Genomic DNA, 21,622 nt, shown 5'->3' on the forward strand with positions numbered 1-21,622 from the left:
CAGCCAGCCGGACGGCGCGCAGCCGGGGCGGCGCGCCAGCCAGGCAGCCAGCCTTCTCTCCGGCAGCTAGGCTTCTCGCCGGCCGGCGAGCGGCCTTCCGGCCGGCGCTACCCACCATCCGGCCGTCGCTCAGGCGGCCGGCGAGCCTATCCATTCAGCCAGCCGGTCTCAGAGGCCAGCGAGGAGTGAGAGAAGGGAGGGAGGTCTTTATGGGAGGGAGTGGAGGAGGCGCTTTCTTTAGGGAGGGAGGGCGGGAGGGAGGGATTTCTTTATTTCGGGAGGGAGGTTCGGGAGGGAGGGAGGGAGGGAGGGAGTAGGGAGGGCTTCTTTCTTCTTTCTTATTCGGGCGTTCTTTCCTTACTTCCGGACGTGCTAGCCATCCTCCCTTCCGTCTATCCATCCTTCCTTCCTTCCTGCCATACAACCATCCTTCCTTCTCTCCTTCCATCCATCCTTCTCTCCTTACAGCTATTCTTCTCTCCACCCTTCCTTCTCTCCATCCATCCATCCTTCTCTCCTTCCACCTATTCTTGTCTCCACCCTTCCTTCCTTCTTTCCTTCCATCCTTCTCTCTTTCCATCCAGCCATTCTTCTTTCCTTCCATCCATACATCTCTCCTTCCAGCTATTCTTCTCTCCACCATTCCTTCCTTCCTGCCATCCATCCATCCTTCCTTCCTAGTGTTTGCAGCCCTGACCACACTATAAGCATCTTCTAAGAGTTTCATAAATGAGGTCCAAAGGCTGAAACTCTTGAAAAAAAAACCTTTAGAATTGTTACATAAAAAGGGATCTGTTCATTTTCAATAGCAGTGTCTTTTTTTATCAGCTTTTATTGCCACTAGATAATTAACAATCTATATTTACGACGATCATCATTGTACATTTTTTTTCCATCCCAGCATTTAATTTTAAAACAAAACATTTATTTACTGGAGTGGAGATTTGTGTGATTTAAAGAAGCAGTACGTTCTGATTCATCTAAATTGTAACAAAAGCCTGTAGATTAATTTGACCATTTTATAAAACAACGTCCCACGGAGACGTCAGTGTTCGAATCAGAAAAAAGGAGCGAGTGTTGCTCAAAAGCTAAACTACCAAGACACCGGTTGTCCACCTAAATTCAAATTAAATATAAATATGCTCCAGTGTTTTCAGGCTTTTGTTGAAAAAAAAAAAAATAGAAAAAGGCTTGCGTTGAAGTTTATGACGGCAGAATGTGGAAAACGTCCAGTGGTGTGAATACTTTTGCACGGCTCCACAGAGTGTTTAAATGCTGAATATTTATAACCTGCGTGTTAACCAGTGTTTCACTGTTTCCTGTTTGCTGCGCAGGAAAGAAATAGGACGTCTGCTGCAAGTCGAAGGGAGGAATCGGAGCTGCACCCGGACCTGAGCTGTGCCTCCGCTGGCTGAGGTGGAACCGTGTGAACACCGAGGGCTCGGCCCACCAGAGCCGTCTGCTCCCAGCTGGCTTTTACAGTAGAGATGAATGGCTGGACTGAGGCGTTTGAAGAGGATTGCTGTGTTTCATCCCAGTCTGTGCCTGGCATACGCAGAAAGATGTGCTGGGGACGGGCAGATGACTGAATAAAGATCGCTGTGCTAAGAGGGTTAGCTGTGGGCTGTTTTTATTCCCCTGTTTTCATAAAGCGCCAGTATGGGTAACACAGCTGCATGGTTTGTCAGTCCTCTTCATCCTAAAGGTTTAAAAGGAAACAATTTTAACAGCTGTTTAGTTTGCTTTAGATAAAATGAGGCACATCAACAGGTTCATTGATTTCTACATTAACTGAATGTTCTCTTCTCTTTTTTTGAGTGGATTGTTTCCAGATTGTATTCCCTTTCCCTTTGTGTTGCAACTATCCATCCATTCAAGTTTGCTCTAATTATTCAATCAACCCTCTTTTTTTTTTTCCCCCGAATCAAAATCATATTTATGTGGCCATGATTGTGTGCACAATCGTGTAATTTAACTCATCACAGTGACGGCCACGGACAGGAAGCTGTCTCTGTAGCGCCGACCTGAAGGTAAAGCTCTGTTAGTGTGCAGCATGTGTGGGGTCTGCAGAGATGTTGGCGGCCCTTTTCCTCCCTCCAGACCTCCACCAGGCTTTCATCCATCCATCCAGTTTTTGCTGGGGGGTTTTTTTTTAACGATCTTGACATACAGTAGATGTCTGTTGTAAATTGGTGTTTATATATATATATAAAATATATATATATTTTACTTAAGAACTTAGAGAAAAATCTTAATTTGTTGGGTCAGAAGTGAGTTAAGTGAAAAAACATTATGGACAGTTTTAGAAAAATAAAAAAATAAAGGTACTTGTTTAAGATTCCTGAAACTAGGATAGTTTATTCCAAATATGCCTATATTTTTAGATTATGAAAAGCGGTTCCTGTTTTCCAAAACAAAGCTAAGTGTTAGCTTTGTTTTGCTGAGCAGCTGCTCAGGATTTCCCCTGATGATGTTAAATCAGATGAAGGGCATCTGGAAATGTGGAGAGAAGGATCTTCAGCAGATTAAGCTGCAGGAAATCACTACGTCTCATGAAGGGTGTCTTTTTATCTTAACAGAGGCACAGAAAAAGTAATCACGCCCTCTGATGTAAGTTTTTCCAGGGAGGGACGGAGATCATGTGGTTTCTGACAGGTCGATGTATCGTAGCTTCAGTTCCTGGGAACTTTGTGGGGATTCACTTCTTAATGTTTCCTCACAGCATTTAAATCGGGTAGGCTAAAAAAATAAATCAGCTTGATGTCTGGACTTTGAGTTCCTATATAACCCTAATTCTTTAATTTGTTAGGAATTCATGATTGACTGACTACAAGGGCTGTAGACTCTGTGGCTGCACAAGAAGCCCAAATCATCACTCTTCCACCTCCATGCTTTACAGATGGAAGCCCTTAAGGGTCAAAAACATCCTCCCTTTGGTGATGTTGGCGATACAAAATTAATTGTTTAGAAAATCAAGGTTAGTTCTGATCAGAATTTTCAAACTTAAGTCCTGTTGACTTCTTTTTATTATTTTAGGGGGAAAAGGACTCTCCCTGTCAAACAAGCCACCATTTTTCAGCCTCTTTCGGGCAGTACGGTCGTGAACTTTAACGTGCTGAACATGGTTGTCCACCCTTGGATTTTATTTTTTTGAATGGCCCTGATCCTCTTCTGTAATATTTGGGCCAAATGGTGCCTTAGATGTGACTTTTTGAGCAGACTGAGGCTGACAGGCCGTCTGTCACCAGCAGGGGGAGACAAAGACCTGAAAATATAAAGAAAACAAGTTTTGAATCAAAGCTACAGCAGCTGATCCAAAACGATTGGGTCAGTTTCAGCAGTAAGTTTACTGAGGGGGAGGCTGACCAGGCCCGTATTAAGACAATGTGGTGCCCCTGGGCACTATACCTCAAAGCCCCCCCCCCTTACCCGTGCTGTCCTCTGGTCAAAAACATCAGACATAATCAAGGGGATTTCTGTAATGTAATTTACTATTTACTAACTTACACAACTACATGTGGGCATATGAGCAGTGAGCAATATTTAAATATCTCATTTTAAAATGTTGAAATCAAAAAAATCTTGATTTATTTATAATTTATTATTATTGTGACATCAGTGTTTACAACACAAATAATGCATGGTATTTCAACAATTTCAAGTAAATAATATAACAATTTATGAAAAATATATTTTTAAAGCATGTGTCATGTGGTGGCACTGGCCCACTGGCCTTTATGGATAATCCGGCCCTGAGGCTGACCCCTGTCTCTGGCCTGTTTTTAACCAAGTCGGTTAAAACTGTTTTCGTTTAATCTTTTGAACTTTGATTCAAATGCAACGTATGAACCCAATCTCAAGTTGCTCATGTCCAGTGTACCTTTTACAGAGTCATCGTTGATTAATATGATTGATAAATGTGAGTTTATTTCTTGAGACGAGGAAAGTAAAACACAGAATCTCCAGCTTTAAATCATAAGCAGGGTGCAAATGGAACTACGTGTTAGAGCTTTATTTCCATCCCTCCCATTTATGGAGAGACATTTGTTTGATTAACTTCATATAATGTCCAGGTACTAAGAGCCTGAGATAAATCTGGAGGCTTTGAACATGATACTTTTTTTGTAACTGCACAATAAATGTATATACAGGGAAAATTGTTGTGTAAAGCAGTACTCTGTGCGTGGTTCATGTCGGTGTTTTTGAATGACTGAAAACGGATCCAAAGCGAAACATTACAGCCCTGACAGAAATGCACCGATCAGGCTTTAACCAACCGGTACCGATTTCTGTTTGTCTGGATTCTGGATTCTGACTTTGGCTAATTTAAATTACCTTTCCAAGGACTATAGTGCATGTAGCCGTTTATATAAACCTTGTTTTGATTCAAAAGTTAAATTTAGAAAACATTATAGCAACTGTAAGTGGAGAAAAATGTGCTGCCAGTGTCTTTGTAGAGAGGACTTTAAAATCCAAAGGAAAATTAAGCAGTTGCAGGTTTATGCATTAAGGCATGTCCCCAAAGTTCATCTGTGTTTTAGTTAAAAAAAAACATTTAAAGGTTTTATGTTTTGACAGATTTAAAATGTTTTCAGCACTTCAAGAATCTTGTCATGTAATTTTGACAAGGCATCATCTCTCCAGGCTATTTTTTTTATTATTTTTTTTTAAATCATTCTGCTGATTTAACTCTGGCTCATCAGTCGGCCAGAGTTGCTGCACTGGCTAACAACCCTCCATGAAGGGCTTAAGCCTGCAAATAGTCATAAGCAGTGAATGGACTAATTTTTGAATGAAAAGTCAGACAGCAGTCTACAATACCGTGCATTAAATTTAGCTTCTGTACTGTAACTGGATGCATGGATGTCTAAGCAGGCGGTACCTGTGAAATTGAAATGTGTGAATACACGTGTGATAGGGAGAGACAGTGTAAATAATTCTCATCAGATCAAGAACCTGTGGAACCAGTAGGGAGTTTGTAACATAACGGATCATGAATCATGGCTGATTCTCATCAGGGGGCCAGAGCCCCGACTGCTTTGGGAAAGAAGCTGTTTTTAAGTCTGTTAGTTTTTGATTTAATGTTCCTAAATCGTTTCCCTGAAGGCAGTGGGACAAACGGGTGGGTGGGTGCTGTGGAAATGCGTCTGGCTCTTTTTGGACTCGTGCTACGTAGACCACGTCTAGATCCTGTAGACGGCATCCCACAATCCCCTGTGCTGTCCTCACTCATTTCAGTTGGCAGAGCCGGTAAGAGGAAAACTGGAGGATTTCAATCGCCATCAGACTCTCTGGTGTATCTCTGCATTTAATGGAAGCTTGGGAAAAAATATGTGATTATTTAAGTAGTAATTTAAAATCTGTTCAGTTCTCGGTTTAATTGTGAGCCAACACTGGAGAAGAAGCTGGTGAGAAACTGATGATCCTGACCACTCAGCTGAAATCACAGACCTGCTCAATTGTCTGGAAAATCATTCATTGAGTAAATGTTATATTTACATTCAGGCATGAAAGAAGTCCAGAACCTGGACGACTCAGTGTGTAATATTGTACCAGCTGCGCACATACAGAGGCTGAAAATGTAGTTCATTCTTTGCTAAGTAGCTCATGTCTGTGAACATCTCAGGTGGGGTTTGTTCCTGGACTTTGACTGGGCCGTTTCTAACACACAAATGTGATTTCTGTAGACCTCTGATCTAGTCAAGTCTTTCACAGCATCAAACAGGTTTCCTTCCAGTGCTGCTCTGGATTTACCTCCCTTCATCATCTGTGACTAGCTTCCCGCTGAAGAACAGCAGCTCCACAGCGTGATGCTGCCCTGTGGCTCTCTGCAGCTCCTCCAGAGTCACCACGGGCCTCTTTGCTGCTGCTTCCATTAAAGCTCTCCTTGCCCGGCCTGCTGAAGTGGACCGGCATGTCTCGGTGGGTTTGTAGCCGTTTCATGCCGGTCGTTCTCATACGATGGCTTGAACTGAATAAATATAGAGATGAATACTGTTTATAATAGTATCCATCTCTATATTTATTCAGTACATATCCATGTCCTGTACTTCTGGAACCCATTGTTTATCCTGCAGTTGCTGCTATTGCACTTCTGGTTAGACCTAAACTGTATTTTGTTGCCTTGTACCTGTGTAATGACAATAAAGTTGAATCTAATCTAATCTAATCTAATCTAATCTAACAGAGCTCTGCGAGGCGTTCAAAGTCCTTTCGTGTCACAGTTATTCTCTACTTTGTGTCTGTCGATGACACAGAATCCAGTGATAACACAATGAAGTCTGAGTTTTCAGTTTGTCCACCTTGCAGACTTGTTCATGCTGATCTTTGTTATACGTAGTGGCAGTGACCCCCTCATGCAGAGAGCCAATAATTCAGGGGGTCTGCAATGTGTCTGCATTCCCCAGCTCCACACCCAGCCACATGGACCCTCCACCTCTTCGCGCAGTGACAGCCCATCCCCAAATAACTTTCCTTGTGTCCTGATCGACCAGCAGCACCCCGTCCTCACAGCACCGGCAGGAGGAAGCGTGTGAGGAGGAGAGGGATTTAGGGAAAGAGGGAAGATGACGGGGCGGATTTCGGTCCGAGAGGATTCCCCTGGAAGGGACTGTGGAGGTTTCTTTTAAGCTGAGTGTTGGGTCTGGACCCGGCGGTGATTTGGACCTGTGGAAGTGATCTTGTGGACGAATCGTGAGCGTCTCGCCTCCTGTGACTTGGGTTGTGGGGGGGTCTGTCAGCTGAGAGGTGAGTGTCCCACTGCCAGTTCCAGTTTAGGTTCTGACAGAACATCTGAGAAATGTGTGTTCCCTTTGTGTTTGGCGTCGCTACTCAGTGACGTCCTGTGATTCATCAGCACAGAAATAAAACCCAACCCAGCCGAAGTAGCTGCCGTTGTAGATGTCCTGACACGTGTCGGCGTCCTGAGATCGTCCGAGCAGAACCAACAAGCTGCGATGTGAAGGGATGCAGAGAAACCCGAGAACGTTCTTCTTAGAAACAAAAGCAGAAGAAATCTGTGTAGAAAAGTCAGTAACACTTTATTTGAAGGGGTGTACATAAGACTGACATTACACTGTCATAAACATGACATAACACCTGTTATGAACATAAATGACTCTTTATGAATGTTTAGGACTGTTGTCATTAATTGTCATTCGGTAAATTATGACACTATTAAAGCAAAGTTGACATTGTTTAAAATGTCTTTGTTATGACAAGCCCTTAATTTAACCTAATCCCAAATCAAGCCCTAAACTTAATTTAACCTAATCCCAAATCAAGCCCTAAACTTAATTTAACCGAATCCCAAATCAAGCCCTAAATTTAATTTAACCTAATCCCAAATCAAGCCCCAAACTTAATTTAACCTAATCCCAAATCAAGCCCTAAACTTAATTTAACCTAATCCCAAATTAAGCCCTAAACTTAATTTAACCTAATCCCAAATCAAGCCCTAAACTTAACCTTGTCTCTGTTAATGTCAAGTTGTCATAAAAAAGACATTTTAAACAATGTCAACTTTGCTTTATTAGTGTCATAATTTACCGAATGACAATTAATGACAACAGTCCTAAACATTCATAAAGAGTCATTTATGTTCATAACAGGTGTTATGTCATGTTTATGACAGTGTAATGTCAGTCTTATGTACATCCCTTCAAATAAAGTGTAACCGAAAAGTCTTCATTTCTTTATAGAGCGGTCCTCATTGATGAAAATAAATTGTTTTTGTGATGTAAAAAAAAAAAAAAAAAACAGACCAAGATCCGTTATTTCAAAACCTTTTCCACCTTTTATTGTGACATATATCTTGTACCACTGAAAATAATTACTAAAATAGAAGAAGGTGCAATAACCTGGTTGTTTAACCCTTCAACTAATACTTTGCTGAATACCGTTTAGTCCGGCTACAGCAGTCAGACCTTCTAGGGTGCATTACTCCCACCGACGGTGATCAGTCTCAGTAATCTGGGATTACAGTCAGCTTCTCAAGAAGGGGTTTTCTCACATTTTCTTTTAGCCAAAAGAGAAGGTGCAAAGGATTGAAAGCATGCCATTGTACAAAGGTATCTGTCTGGAGAAGAATGCGTAAAAATCCCCAGCATATTATATACATATATACATATAGCATGGAGTAGATCAAACATTTCTTCAAAATGTAACAGAGGAGCTTTCCAAGCTTTTTATTTTCTATATGAGCAAACAGACTCCTTTCTGTATTCTTCATTGTTCTGGACAAATGAGGAAAATTAAAATCCAGATTTTTCTCCCCAACTAAACATCCAGGCATGGCTAAAATGGGTGTTCAAAAGTTTTATCATGATCTATAAACATAGTGTGTGTCAGACTGTTGTGCATCAATGTGGAAATAGATTTGAGATGCGGTCCTTTTCAGACTTCTTGAAAGACTTGAAGGAAGGTTTGCTTGTCTGTTAATGACCCAAAAAGAGCCAAACCAGTGTTGGGTTAACTCATAACAGCAAGAAACTTAATTTTAAATGTGCTCTTTGGGGACGTTGTCGCTAGCAGCCTGACGCAAATAACCTAATTTTCTTTCAGTGGACCTAGAGAAAATATCAAAGATAACAGAAAATACAACCACAAACCTGGCCTAGTGTTTCATTCTTTGTGTGCAGCGTTTGCTTTAATAAAGTGAGAAAGGATACAGGCCTAAGAAACGACAGTATCTGTGCATCAGATGTCCCTGAAAGTCCTTCAGAAACGGGAGAGAAACCAGCAGAGAGCGGAGATGTGCATCATCCCTCAGCTGGTTGCCTCTGCATGCCAGGATTTCAGCTAATAACACAGTTTTAATATCTGGTACAGTGAAAAGAAAAATAATTAACAGGGTGTACATCTAAAAAGCATAGGCCTTTGTGTTTAAATCCAAATTATTTCTAGCATCACGGGTCTTTATTGTCATTCTAATGCTGCGTCCCGGGCCTTCAGCAGGGACCGCACTGTGCCGTCCACCCATGTTTTCTGGCTAGGAAACGCTCTGGTTGTCTCTGTTGGTAGGACAGCATCAGTGCACAGATGATGTGTATTCCTCCAGATCAGCGGCCATCTTTAAAACACCCCCCAGGCTGTGTGTCCGAAGCACTCCAGTAAAACTGAGCAGGCTTCTTCATTGCAAAATCTAAATTACCTTTTTAAAGACAAAAAAAAGCTTCTTTTTTTTTTTAAACGGAAACATTTCAAGCACTTGGTATAAAGTGAGGGAAGAAAGAAAAAGAAAAGTTATCTACAGCTTTTTGAGAGATTACGAGAACATTTGGCACCAACAAGTGGAGGAAACGCTGCAGCCCGTCCCGGCTTTAACCCCCTCGCTCTGTTTCTCTGCTCCACAGATGTCCTCAGGAGGATAAACCCTCCCAGAACTCGAGCTGAACCTGAAGCTTTTCACGCTGGTTCTGGACGTCCAGCATCTCCTCACTTCATTCCAGCCATGGACTCCCAGGGGGGCCCGTACCTCAACAAGGGGGCTCTCTGCTCCCCGCTGGGCGGCGCCCGCCTCTGTCAGCTGGCCATGGGCTGTGCTGTGATGGCCATGGTGACCCACAGCGCCGGCTACAGCGGCTCACACGGCGTCTTCTGCATGGCGGCCTGGTGCTGCTGCTTCGCCGTGTCGGTGGCGGTGTTCTTCCTGGACGCCACCCGCCTCCACAGCTACCTGCGGGTGTCCTGGGACAACCTGACGGTGACCTGGGCCGCCTGCGCCACGCTCATGTAGGTCACAGAGAGCCGCTCGACACCAAAATATCTCTGGGATTTTAGCCCCACCATGTTGATTCAACTTTGGTATTAATTGTTGTTGCACAAAAAAAAGTTGAGCAACACCTGTATAAAGGTTGTCATAGTTATCCACAGTCAGGATTTGTGATTTACATCAACTGGTGCCCTAAAAATGCACTGCAAAAAGGAACCTAGATGTAATTAGATTTTATAAGTATGGAAAAAAGAAAGTTGAAGATCTTAAACACTTAGTTTTATGTCTCATTCCAGCTTCTAAAAGATAATAATATTAATTTCTCTAAAACTAAAGGGCTTTTTAAACCAGGGGTGTCGAGGTAATTTTGGTTTAGGGGCCGCATACAGCTTAATCTGATCTCAAGAGGGCCACACGAGTGAACTCATTGCAAGATTAAATAGAACTAATAAATGTGGACTTGTTGTTGATTTTTATATTTAATGAATTTCACTTTTACACAATATATCATGAATAACCTCAGCGTTTTTAAGAAAAGTATGTGCAATTTCAACAATACTTTTACTCAATTAAACATTTACTTGTGCATTATGCATAAGAACTGATCACAGTGATTATACAATGTTGAAAAACATTTATTCACATTTTATGGAACTTAAAAACACTGTCCTGCATGACAAAATACATCAGATAAAAATTAAGAAATGAATTAAAATCAATATTCCACATCTGAAGCTCAGCGCTACCATCTGCTGATTAAAACACAGCGCCCCTCGTGGACAATATAGGAACTGCAGATTTTCAATTAAACGAAGTACATGTTTTTCAATTTTTATCATTCTCTTCCTTTTATCTCCCGCGGGCCGTATGTTTGACACCCCTGTTTTAAACCAACTCATATTTAAATTACGGTTTTTAGTTTTGGTTTGCCACACGGCAAGTCTGGTTTTCCTCCAATTCATTGACCGTTTTAGTTTCTGACTCACTGACGGCGTCGTGTTTGAGCTGCGTCAGCTGCACCGTCAGGTGAACAGGAGCCGGGAGTTGTCATAATTAAACTCAAATTTTATAAAGAGGTAGTAGATGTAGAGGTGAAGAGCAGGGAGGAAGCCAGGAGGGCAGGTGAAGGAAATCAAGCAGTTTGTTGGTGACGGATGAAAGCAATGAAGGCGTAACGATGAGGGAGAATGATAACAGGGAGGAAACAAAAATCTGACAGAAACAAGATACAAACATGATAAAGAATGAACTCAGAATCTACTAATTAAATCACAACTCAGGAACTTTAAAAAAACGTGTCCACAAACAAAGACCTGAGGGCCGTGACAAACAGCAACTCAATATAAAATCGTAAACCTTTATTTTGGCCTCTAGATCCTTTTGGTTTTAAAACAGAAACCAATATTCTATAATTGGGTTCAGTGGCAAACAAAGTATTTTTTTTTCAAAGTGTGATAAATTTCCATTGATCTAAATTTGCTCGGGTATTAAGAAAATGGTGAAATGTTGTTTTTTTCCCCTCACTGCTGAATAGGAAGTCAGGAGCAATGCAAGGGGAGAATAGATAAGGCAAGTCTATTTATAAAGCACTTTTTCAGTAACAAGACGATTCAAAGTGCTGTGCATGAACAGAAAAGCATTACAGAGGAAAATACTACATAGGAAAAGAAAACATTACATTAACAAAGGAATAAGCTTTGTAAATCATTTACTAGACTTTGGGACAAGCTTCATCACAAGCAGTCAAAGCTTAATTCTTTCTCTTTATAATAAGAAATAAAATCATCACTAAGTAAATCATGGAGGGTTTCTGATTTAAAGTAGTTTTGTCTATTCTTGGAGCTACAACTAAAATAACTTATTTTGTTTCATTGTAAAGAATAAGAATAAGTTAAGTAAATCCTTGACCAGACATCTTTAGTTTCACTAGAACACAATTAATGACTAAAATTCAAAGCTTAATTGTTTCTATTCATACATTAATAATACACATAAAGTATAAAATCACAGTTTCTAGTCATAATTTAAAAAAGTAGATAAGAACCAACAAAGCATATGCTTTTGTACTCATAATGGGAAACTCAAACTCAGAACCGATGTATAGCATAGTTCTCTTTTTAGGCTTTCCTAAAATACTAAATCTTGCAAGTGAGAATCTTTGTTTGAGGTATATGGCTAAAAACTAGAGAACGATTAGGACAATGAGGTCTTGCTAAGAAGTGACGGTAGGCTGGAGCTGGAGATGAGTAGGAGGACTGGAGCTTCATCCTCAGAAATGCAGGCCTGTTGTGGCAAGAAATGGGCTGAGGAGAGATGCGAAACTCTTGATTTTCTGGTCTGTCAATAATCTGAGCCTCAGGAGAAATGGATCATGGCCAAAAGAACAAGATGAGGAACTTCAAGTGGAGACACCGCTCCTCCAAATCAGAAGATGTTGTAGTTAAGACAGACCTGGCGTCTAATCAGGCTGCTCCCTGCACGGTCCGGTGGAAGAGGTACCCTGGAGAGACTTTAGATCCCCACTGGAGTGGGAACACATCGGTGGCCCCCAGTGTGAGCTGGAGAGTTTTGGTAAGGAGATGGATGTCTGGGTTTTCGTCTTTTACCGTCGTCAACCGCAGTTTTGCAATTTTGCAAAAGTGGCAAGCCAGATGTAGGGTTAGGGTTTGCAACATGGCCCTTCTTCCTGGAGCTTTAGTGGCTTTTCCCTGGATTCTCCTTTCTGTGAAACACACATCTTAGTTTGATATTAATTCACCCAAAAATGAGTGTTTATGTAATGTTTTGTATAGCCCTATGTTGTGCTGGGATGAATTAGCAACCTCTCCCGCTGGCCACCTAGCACCTAGGGCCCTGTGAAAGTAGAAAATCGTCACCATCAGCCAAACTGTGTTAAGATCTTGTGGGAAAAAAGTCAGGAGCAAATCAGAACGGTTATCCACTATGAATCTCACACTTAACACAAGAGGTCAGTAACAGATATAGTCTCTTACATTACACCTCTTTGAGGATTTCTTATTAAAAACTGAAGCAAAGGACCAGATCACTGTGATCCAGATATCACAACAATGCCCACAGTAAATAATCTCAGCTCCAAGACAATAAATCTGTTAAATTATAAATATTGAGCAAAAGCTAGAATATATAAGTGTTATGTAAAAGGGTCAGTGATCTCCAGACGAATGTCACTCACAAAAATAAGAAAACTCATTATTAGACATGAGTAGCTGAAGAGTGAGTTATGTAACTCAGGGTTTTATGACTTCGTCAACGGTACCAACTATAGAGCATCGGTCTGTAGCTCTTCAGGTCCATCATACTGGTTCTTATATCCTAGATAATATAGAACTGAACAGTGCTGTTAGATACAAAGGTTGGGGAGAAAAGGAGAGCAGCTGTTTTATGTTACTTTGTGCAAAACTAATATAATTTCAACAAAAACTTAGCAAATGTTACCAGGAATTTCTTCCTTTTTTTCCCTTCCATTACATACATTGTTTTCTACTTTGTTTTCTGGAAATATGGAACATTCACTTGTATATTTAAGAAAATATATTCACTTTTGTGTCATAAATTTTTTTTTCTGTATTATTAAACTTTAAAATTAGAAATAAAACACGTTTTTGTCGGGTGTTTAGAAAACTTCATGAATCAAATATGTCAGTGTGGAGAAGGAAAAATCTGGCAAGACAGAACAGATATGAATCTGTCAGAAAGTCAACCATTTTTTGTAAATCAATCAATAAAAGAAGCTTTTTTGGACTTTTTTAATTTCTTTAAATAATCAATAGAGGCGATAATAATTTTTTCAGAAGGTTATTCATAACACGATGCCTGTGTCTCCATTGTTTTATAGTCTGTGTGAATGCCACATTTTGTTGCATTGAGGTGAAACAGTGGACCTCCTATAAGGGTAAATCCGTTTTTTTGTCTTTCTGCAGGTACGTGACCGCCTCTGTGGTTTACCCGCTCTTCTTCGTCCGGTCCGAGTGCCCATATGAAGGCTGCCAGGTCCGAGATTTCCGCATCGCCGTCACGGTCTGCTCCATCCTGGGAACTCTGGCCTACGGGGCCGAAGTGGCCCTGTGCCGGGCCAGACCGGGCCAGATAGTGGTGGGCTACATGGCCACCGTCCCCGGCCTCCTGAAAGTCGTCCAGGCCTTCGTCGCCTGCGTCATCTTCGGAGCTCTGGCCAACGGGAGCCAGTTCTCGCGCTACGCCGCCACCGTTTACTGCGTGGTCGTCTACGCCTCCTGCTTTGCCCTCACCGCCCTGGTGGTCATAATGACGGTGTGTAAACGCACCAAGACGGTGAGGTGCATGCCCTTTGATCGCTTAGTGGTGGTCTGCACCTTCCTGGAGGTCCTGCTCTACCTGAGCGCTTCAGTCGTGTGGCCTGTTTTCTGCTTTGACACAAAATACGGCACGCCGTGGAGGCCGTCGTGGTGTCCACAGGGGAAGTGTCCCTGGGACAGCCAAGTGGTGGTGGCCGTTTTCTCCTGCGTGAACTTTGGGCTGTATCTGACAGACCTGCTTTACTCACAAAGGGTCCGATTCGGCTCAACGCGTCTTCCCGCTAACTCGCGGGTGTAGAACCACTCAGTCAGGACCCGCTGGACAGTGTTTAACTCCACCTTCTGCTCAAGAAGAAAATCCTCCAACCCGCCAAGAGGAGATACCCAGAAATAACCAAATTAGAACTTTGAAACGCTGTTTTAACGCAAACAATTTAGAAAGTTAAGATTTATTTTAGTGCCATTTGATGCTGAGCTGGACGTGTCGCCGTGATTCAGAGCTGCATCAATAAAGCTTTAACGTGTTCAAGCTACTAAATGAATTCACAATTTTAGTCTTTTCTTTATTAATGTATTTGAAATATAAGGAAAAAGAATAAGTTAAAGATCCATAAAAATATCTTTTTTTTTTGCTGCCATTCTTAATTTCTTTACATTTTGCTTGCGAACAGCCAGACTTTCTTCTCATGTTTTAAAATGTTTTTAATCAATATTTCTTCAGGGTTTGTGATTGTCTTCATATTTATGCTTTGGCATGTTCTGGTTGGTTGTACCTGACAAAAGCAACATGTTGTGTGGTGTGTGCTTTTAGAAGTAGGAAAGTGTACAATTATAAGGGATAAAATAAAAAAAAACCCTGAAAGTCATGTCTATTAAGAGACATATTCAAAGGAATCCAGCAAATACTGAATGAGTTACTTGAGAGATGTATAGCTGATCATCACGTTTTGATGATATAATACAACTTTATGTCAAACTTTGAAATTTTTTGTTTCCCTTTGTTGATTTATGAAATGAATTATCTGCACGTTGTTCTTTGTGAATCTGTGCTAAAAAAAAAGAACCTAAAGATCCCATTCAAAGTAAAAAAATTTTTGCTGAGCTGTGATTTCTAAAGACAAAACTTGTTAATTTTGGGTTTAGGAGGGTTGTTGGTCATTTCACCCCTTCAGGATGTCGTGTAGGTTAATGGTTTTTATATCTGATTTTGTGTTTATGGTGAAAACCTTTTTCATTATTTACAGCACACCTGGAAAGTATTAACAGCTCTTCACTTTTTCCATGTTTTGTTATGCTTTACAATGTATTTTATTTTATAAGTGAAAAAGTTTTGTTTGGGAACATTTGCAAATTCTAAGAAAATAAAAAAAGACAATAAATCACATAACTATTCACACCCTTTGCCGTTCCACACATAATTGATCTTATTTGCATCCTGTCTTCCACTGATCATCCTTCAGATCTTTCTACAACTTGATGGGAGTTTGCCGGTAATAAAATCAGCAGATTGAACATGGTTTGGCTATAATCTCACCTGTTTAGATAAGGTCTCACTTTGGATGGTGCAAATCAGGTAGAAGCCAAATGATGAAGGGCAATGAACCGTCTCTGGACTGGTTGAAACTGAATTGTGTCTGGGAGAATATCTGGGGAAAGACACAAAAAGCTTTGGCGGCAATGAATGCTTTGAAAAGCAATGTGATCTCCATCAATTTGGAAATAAAAGACGTTTGGAACAACAAGCGCCTTCTCTAGATCTGACCACCAAACCAAACAGAGTAATCAGAAAAGAAGAGCCTTGGTCAGAGAGGAGACCAAGTATCCACAGCATTCAATTAGCCCTATATGGTAGACTGCCCAGAAGGACATTACAGCTGGCTAGAATTTTGCCAAACGCTAAGCAATGATTGTCTGCATAGAGATGGAAGCAGTCAAATGCAGAAAGTTTCCTCAGGAAAACCTAGCCTGGAGTCTGGACTTAAATCCGATTGAAAAGGTCCAGCAAAGACATAAAAAATGGCTGCTCACTGACGCTGTCCTTCACACCTGACTGGGCTTGAGAACATCTGCAGATAAGAATATATGAGAATATACCTCAAAACAGGTTTGCCAAGCATACAGAGAAACATCTGAGAAGATCTGAGATTCTTCTTGATCCCAAAGCTTCTACAACCTGCTGAATAATGTGATTTTGTTTTGAAAATGGTTTTAATTGGAAAAAATAAAACCTTTTTCACTTTGTCATTGTTTGATATTGTCAGCAGAAGTTTGAGGGGGAAATATGAACTGAATCAATTTGGGAATAAAGCTGTAACATGACAAAATATAGAAAAAGCTCTGAGAATAAAGTTCTTGGAGACACTGTGTCTCTAGTACGACACCAAATACCTAAAAACCAAGACAAATAAACTGAAACACAATGGTTAGGCGCCGGGGTATGAAAGGCTTTGTCTATGAGTCAAATAAAGTATAAATATATGTAGAAAGGAACTAAATGGCAACATGTTGTCAAGTGCTGGACTAAAATGAATGAAAACGAGACAAAAAAGGTTCCTGTTTTTTTTTTTAAATAAATAAAGGAATTATGACATATCTACCAGTTTCACCAGATTTTACAGATAGTAAGACAAACAGCAATTCAAATATGATTACAATCATCCCAGATATTTAAAATTATATCACAAATCATGCATGGCGACCACTGCACCGAAGAAACTATACAAACTCAAATTCATAGAACTGCAGAGGAATCCCCCCCCCCTCTCTCTCTCTGACACACCCCACATAAGTGACATCCCATCTCTTTAAATAATCCCCTGACCCGTTCCTGACCCATGCTTTCTCAGACCCACAGCTACATAATGCTGAATATTCAAAGTACTGCAGTCTGTATGCGTGGAGTAGCACGCACACTCACTTGCTATCTGAATGTCAGCGACAATAATGCGTTAGAAATGTGTAACATAAATTGTACATCTGGTCAGGGCATCTGTGCTATCCGTGCCATCTGCAAACCCCGCACCCAGCAATTCAAAGACTTCGCCAACGCTGCCAAAAATAAACACGACCCGTCTGCACTCGTTCTGCAGCAGTGACACAGCAACAAGCTGCAGATGTTAAAAGCTTCTATGGGAACTTTTTTATAAAAAACGATTTTTAGAAGAGAAAAAAAGCAGGTGTCATCTTCTCCAGACGAACCACGTTTGAAAACACGGCAGTCATCACACTGAGAACAAGGTCAGTGTGACTGAGTAATGTTTGTCTACCACATGGCCCCCCCAACAGGTCAAATCTCACATTTACTTTGCCTGTTCAAATTATCTCTGAGGTTAAATGAGAAAAAAAAATGCGTTTATGGGGGAAAATGCACAGTGGTAAGCTGATTTGCTGATGAAGCTGAACTGAAGCTGAACTGAAGCTTCTTTAAAAAGTACAAAGTAGCCAAAAAAATGACAATGCAAAAAAGCAAAGCCCCTTAATTTACTGGCCCGCCTACGTTCCAACCCTCACCTTTGGTCATGAGGTATGGATCTTGGCTGAAAGAACGAAAAGCGACCAAAATGAACTTCCTCAGGAGGCTGGCCATGCTCGGTCTTAGATATAGGGCGAGGAGCTCTGTCATCCAGGAGGAGCCCAAATACAGCCGCTGCTTCTCCACATCAAATTATTCTCCAAATTGCATTGCTTGTTGTAATTTCAGCCTTTAACTTTCTGTTCTCTCTCTTTTTTTCTTCATAGTAGGTACACCTGGTCTGACGTTCTGTTAACTGTGACATCATTCAGGGAAGACAGATCACCCGCTATTATCATCTAACATAGAAAGTATTCCTGGATCAATGTGTGCTTCTGTGCTTTTTTGTCTCTTATGTTGTGTCTCTGTTCTGTCTTCTGTAACCCCCAGTCGGTCGAGGCAGATGACCGTTCATACTGAGCCCGGTTCTGCCGGAGGTTTTTCCTTCCCGTTAATGGGTGGTTTTTCTTTCCACTGTCACTTCATGCTTGCTCAGTATGAGGGATTGCTGCAAAGCCATGGACAATGCAGACGACTCTCCCTGTGGCTCTACGCTCCTCCAGGAGTGAATGCTGCTTGTCGGGACTTTGATGTAATCTACTGGGTTTCCTTAGATAGGAAACTTTTTTTTGAACAAACTGTATAATCTGATTGAATTTGACTTTGGAAAGTGCCTTGAGATGACATGTATCGTGAATTGCCGCTATATAATAATGTGCAATAATCCTGAAAGAAGTGACTTGTGCTGCTATTACCACCTGAATATATGTCAATACAAACGTATAAAAGTCACCGTGAATGTACATAAGACATTCTCTGCCTTATTTCTATTTTTTTTTTTTATCCACTGTATATATGAGGACACACTGTATATAACTGATGCACCTTTTCCTACTTTTAGCACCTTCATCTGATTATTGATTACTGAGCCGATGTGTCAAGTGAATTTCTCCAATGTGAGATCAATAAAGCCTATCTTATCTTATCTTATGTTATAAATAAAATAAAATTGAATTGAAAAGGAGTCTGCTGAGGCGGTTTGGGCATCTGAACAGGATGCTCCCTGGGCGCCTCCACTGGGAGGAGACCCCAGGGGGAGAGGGATGTCTGGGTTCCTCTCCTGGACCTGTTGCTTTGTGACCCGACCTCAGAGAAGCGGAAGACGGTGGATAGATGTATGGATGGACTTAATCTCCTCAATCTGATGTAGGATGACTAAACCTGCCAATGACAATGATTTGTTAGAAGCTGAATGTGGGACCAGGGTACATCCTGTAGTGAATCCAACACCAGCTGGCCGCTGTGTGCAAATCTGACTAAGACTGCAGAGGACGTCACCGTGTGATTTTGGAGATGTTGTTACTCTACTCATCCTGCCAGTTTTTTTGCGAAAAAACGAGTGACTAATGTGTGCGCGCAATTAGAGAGAAAAATGATGAAAGTTTTCACGGATAGTATCAGCGCAGAGTCTGTCGCTCTGTTGTGACTCTTGATCCTCAGCAGACGCTCCCCCTCGCCTGTTTAGCAGCTGCTTCATGTATAGCACTCATTTTCCTGCTGGCGTCCATCTTAAACATAGCAGTAGAGTGACTCGACGGACAGCGATGAGCTGTGACAGGTGTCCATCACGACTGTCCCCTCTGGATCCCACCGAGGGACCGGGGCCCGGGGCCCCGATGGCTTTACCACTAATCTCTGATGTCGCAACTTTCCTCCCCTGAAGCTCTTTTCTGTAGTTTCGTCAGACGTGGTGTGGATTGTTTTCTTTCCTCCCTGTTGGTGTCGGTTCATAGCAGCACGGCTGGTTTTCTGCAGTGAGCCACTGGCCAACCACAGTCATCGATGTCACACGTATGTGGGATCAGTTTCATGAGAATATCTCTGTTACAGATATTTTAAAAGACGTTTGTGCACTATGAGGAAAGATTACTTTTATTTCCATGGGTTTAAAGTTTTCAGTTGTCGTTTGAGGTTATTGTTTTTTTACGTTTGGTACAATACAAACTTTAAAAAGTGTTGTTTATCTGAGGGGGAAAATATAAGGAGTATTTTTATGGGGTTGTGCAGAGTAATTATGAGTTATAAGTAGTATCTGTGACACAACAATTTTTAAACAATACAGTATATTGTTATTTGCAGTTGAAAGGAGATGCATACAGTGTATAAAAAGAAATGTGCCCGTTCTTTTTCTCACTGCCTGAAGTGAAATCCGACTAACTGTTTCCTGTTTTAGGTCACTTAGGCCAACCGAAATTATTTCTATTCGCCAAATGCCAGCTTTCTTCAAATGTAGACGTTGACATAAAATATGTTAGAATTCAGTAGAATTGATTTTTAGACCTACACCCTGCAGTGAAACATCCCCACAGCATGATGCTGCCACCATCGTACTTCACGGTTGGGCTTGTGTTCTCATTATGGACAAATAAATTCCATAATGAGAACAATAAATTCATCCGACCACAAGTCATGAAAAGCTATGGTCTTTGTCTGAAAACATTATTCTGGCTTTTCACGTTGCTGTTAGAGTAGCTGCTTCTTCTTCTCTTAGTGGCCTTTCAGCCCGTGTTGGGAGACATTTTCACTCTGGATAAAGACACTTTCACAATCTTTAGTGAACATCTTCACGAGGTCTGAGATGAAAATTTTGTTGCTCTTGCAACATGATAATTTTATTTAGTAAAGTATTTTTTTCTTTGGTTTATAAAGTTGTCTTTGCAAGCACGTGGAGACAGTATTAAAGAAGATGATCCTGGGTTCAAACCCCGAGTTCGACCTGGGGTCTGCATGGAGTTAGCATGTTCTCCCTGTGCATGCGTGGGTTCTCTCTGGGTACTCCAGCTTCTTCCCACAGTCCAAAAACATGACTTTTAGCTTAATTGGTCTCTAAATAACCCTTAGGTGTGAGTGTGTGTGCATGAATGTTTGCCCTGTGTGTCTCTGCGTTGCCCTGTGATGGACCTGTCCAGGATGTACCCCTCCTATCAACCATTGACCTTTGGAGGTAGGCACCGGCCTTTCTGCAAGGATGAGCGGCAATTCATATTGGATGGATGAATGTAAATTAATTTAGATACCCAAGCCTAGCTACAATCAGTTACCGAAACTGTTAGTTAGTGATTACGCTGTTAAAACAGTGTGGGACGTTCACTGGGCACAGAGGATACCTTATGAAAGCGTCACACACATCACACTCTGTGACATACGCGACACACGTGGCATTACTTCTGTTAAAGCTGTCCATGTCCAGTGATCTGTTCTGTCTCAACACTGTGGCGCTCCTGATGTAAATCTACCAGAACTTTAAAAACGCTTTAGACGGGTCTCATTTTGTGTTTGCAGGAGCTGGATGGTAGTCTGGATGGTTGTGTGGCTCCTTCAACACAACTTGGGTTGACAGAACGTGTGTGGGTGCCCTCTCCTACCAACTGGCCTAACAGTGGACAGTAACATATGTCCCCCTGGTCCGGTCCCACCACAGTAAATTAGACTGGGTATTTCTTCAGGGTCAGCATGTCTTCTTCAGGGAAAAGTAAGACCAGCTAGTTAAAGCGGATAAGCAGGTCCATGCATATTCTGTTTATAATAGGTCCGGATATTTCACACTTCAGTCCACACTGGTCGCATCGTTCCATGGACATTGCTCAAATGGCAACAATTTTTTGCAAAGGTCCTAAATATTTCATGTTTACCTTGAATCCTCCAGCGTAAAATTACTTTGAATCTCTCCTCCGCAGGTGGGATACTGCCTACTGATGGCTTTACAACACAACCCCTGCTGGGACATAGAAATTTAAAAGGTTTAACCAAACCTGGGAGCATTTGTTCCTCATCTTGGACAAAAAGTAAGGAGATTTTCTTTCTCTTTTTATTTAAACATCCTCAGCCAAGGAAATAAAACCCAGAGCTTGCCTTGTGCAGCTTTTCCTTCACAGGTTATTTTGAGCATCTTCAGGCTCATTTTTTTTTGCCTGAGACAGCTTTTTTGCTATGATGAGAGCTCATGTTTTGCCAAATGGTTTAATTTTCCTGCTTCATTTTCTTCTTTTTTTTACTTTATGTTCTTTATCCAGCATTTTCACTCACCGGAGAAGATTGCAGGAA

The 21,622-nt window shown here is 41.4% G+C and overlaps 2 protein-coding genes and 1 long non-coding RNA gene across 3 annotated transcripts in view; all 3 read left to right on the plus strand.

Annotated features, from left to right (window-relative positions):
- The window catches only part of aspscr1 (ASPSCR1 tether for SLC2A4, UBX domain containing), a 34,009-nt gene extending 32,393 nt beyond the window's left edge, over nucleotides 1-1,616 (plus strand). The window contains exon 17 of the mRNA XM_036137270.1: nucleotides 1,335-1,616. Within this exon, the coding sequence (XP_035993163.1) occupies nucleotides 1,335-1,345 (11 nt within the window). The 3' untranslated portion in view covers nucleotides 1,346-1,616. The remainder of the gene's footprint in view (nucleotides 1-1,334) is intronic.
- Nucleotides 1,617-6,453: 4,837 nt separating this feature from the next.
- Nucleotides 6,454-15,523, plus strand: LOC105915748 (myeloid-associated differentiation marker-like protein 2). The gene is made up of 3 exons (XM_036137271.1): nucleotides 6,454-6,747; nucleotides 9,354-9,732; nucleotides 13,654-15,523. Exons 2-3 carry the CDS (start codon nucleotides 9,452-9,454, stop codon nucleotides 14,303-14,305), a joined length of 933 nt encoding a protein of 310 aa, XP_035993164.1. The 5' UTR covers nucleotides 6,454-6,747; nucleotides 9,354-9,451; the 3' UTR covers nucleotides 14,306-15,523.
- Nucleotides 15,524-19,181: 3,658 nt separating this feature from the next.
- Nucleotides 19,182-21,622, plus strand: LOC118563178. The gene is made up of 3 exons (XR_004931075.1): nucleotides 19,182-19,369; nucleotides 21,256-21,363; nucleotides 21,592-21,622. It is a non-coding gene; the product is annotated as an uncharacterized LOC118563178 (long non-coding RNA).

Source organism: Fundulus heteroclitus, chromosome 5, assembly GCF_011125445.2.
Source record: "Fundulus heteroclitus isolate FHET01 chromosome 5, MU-UCD_Fhet_4.1, whole genome shotgun sequence".
NCBI lineage: Eukaryota > Metazoa > Chordata > Actinopteri > Cyprinodontiformes > Fundulidae > Fundulus > Fundulus heteroclitus.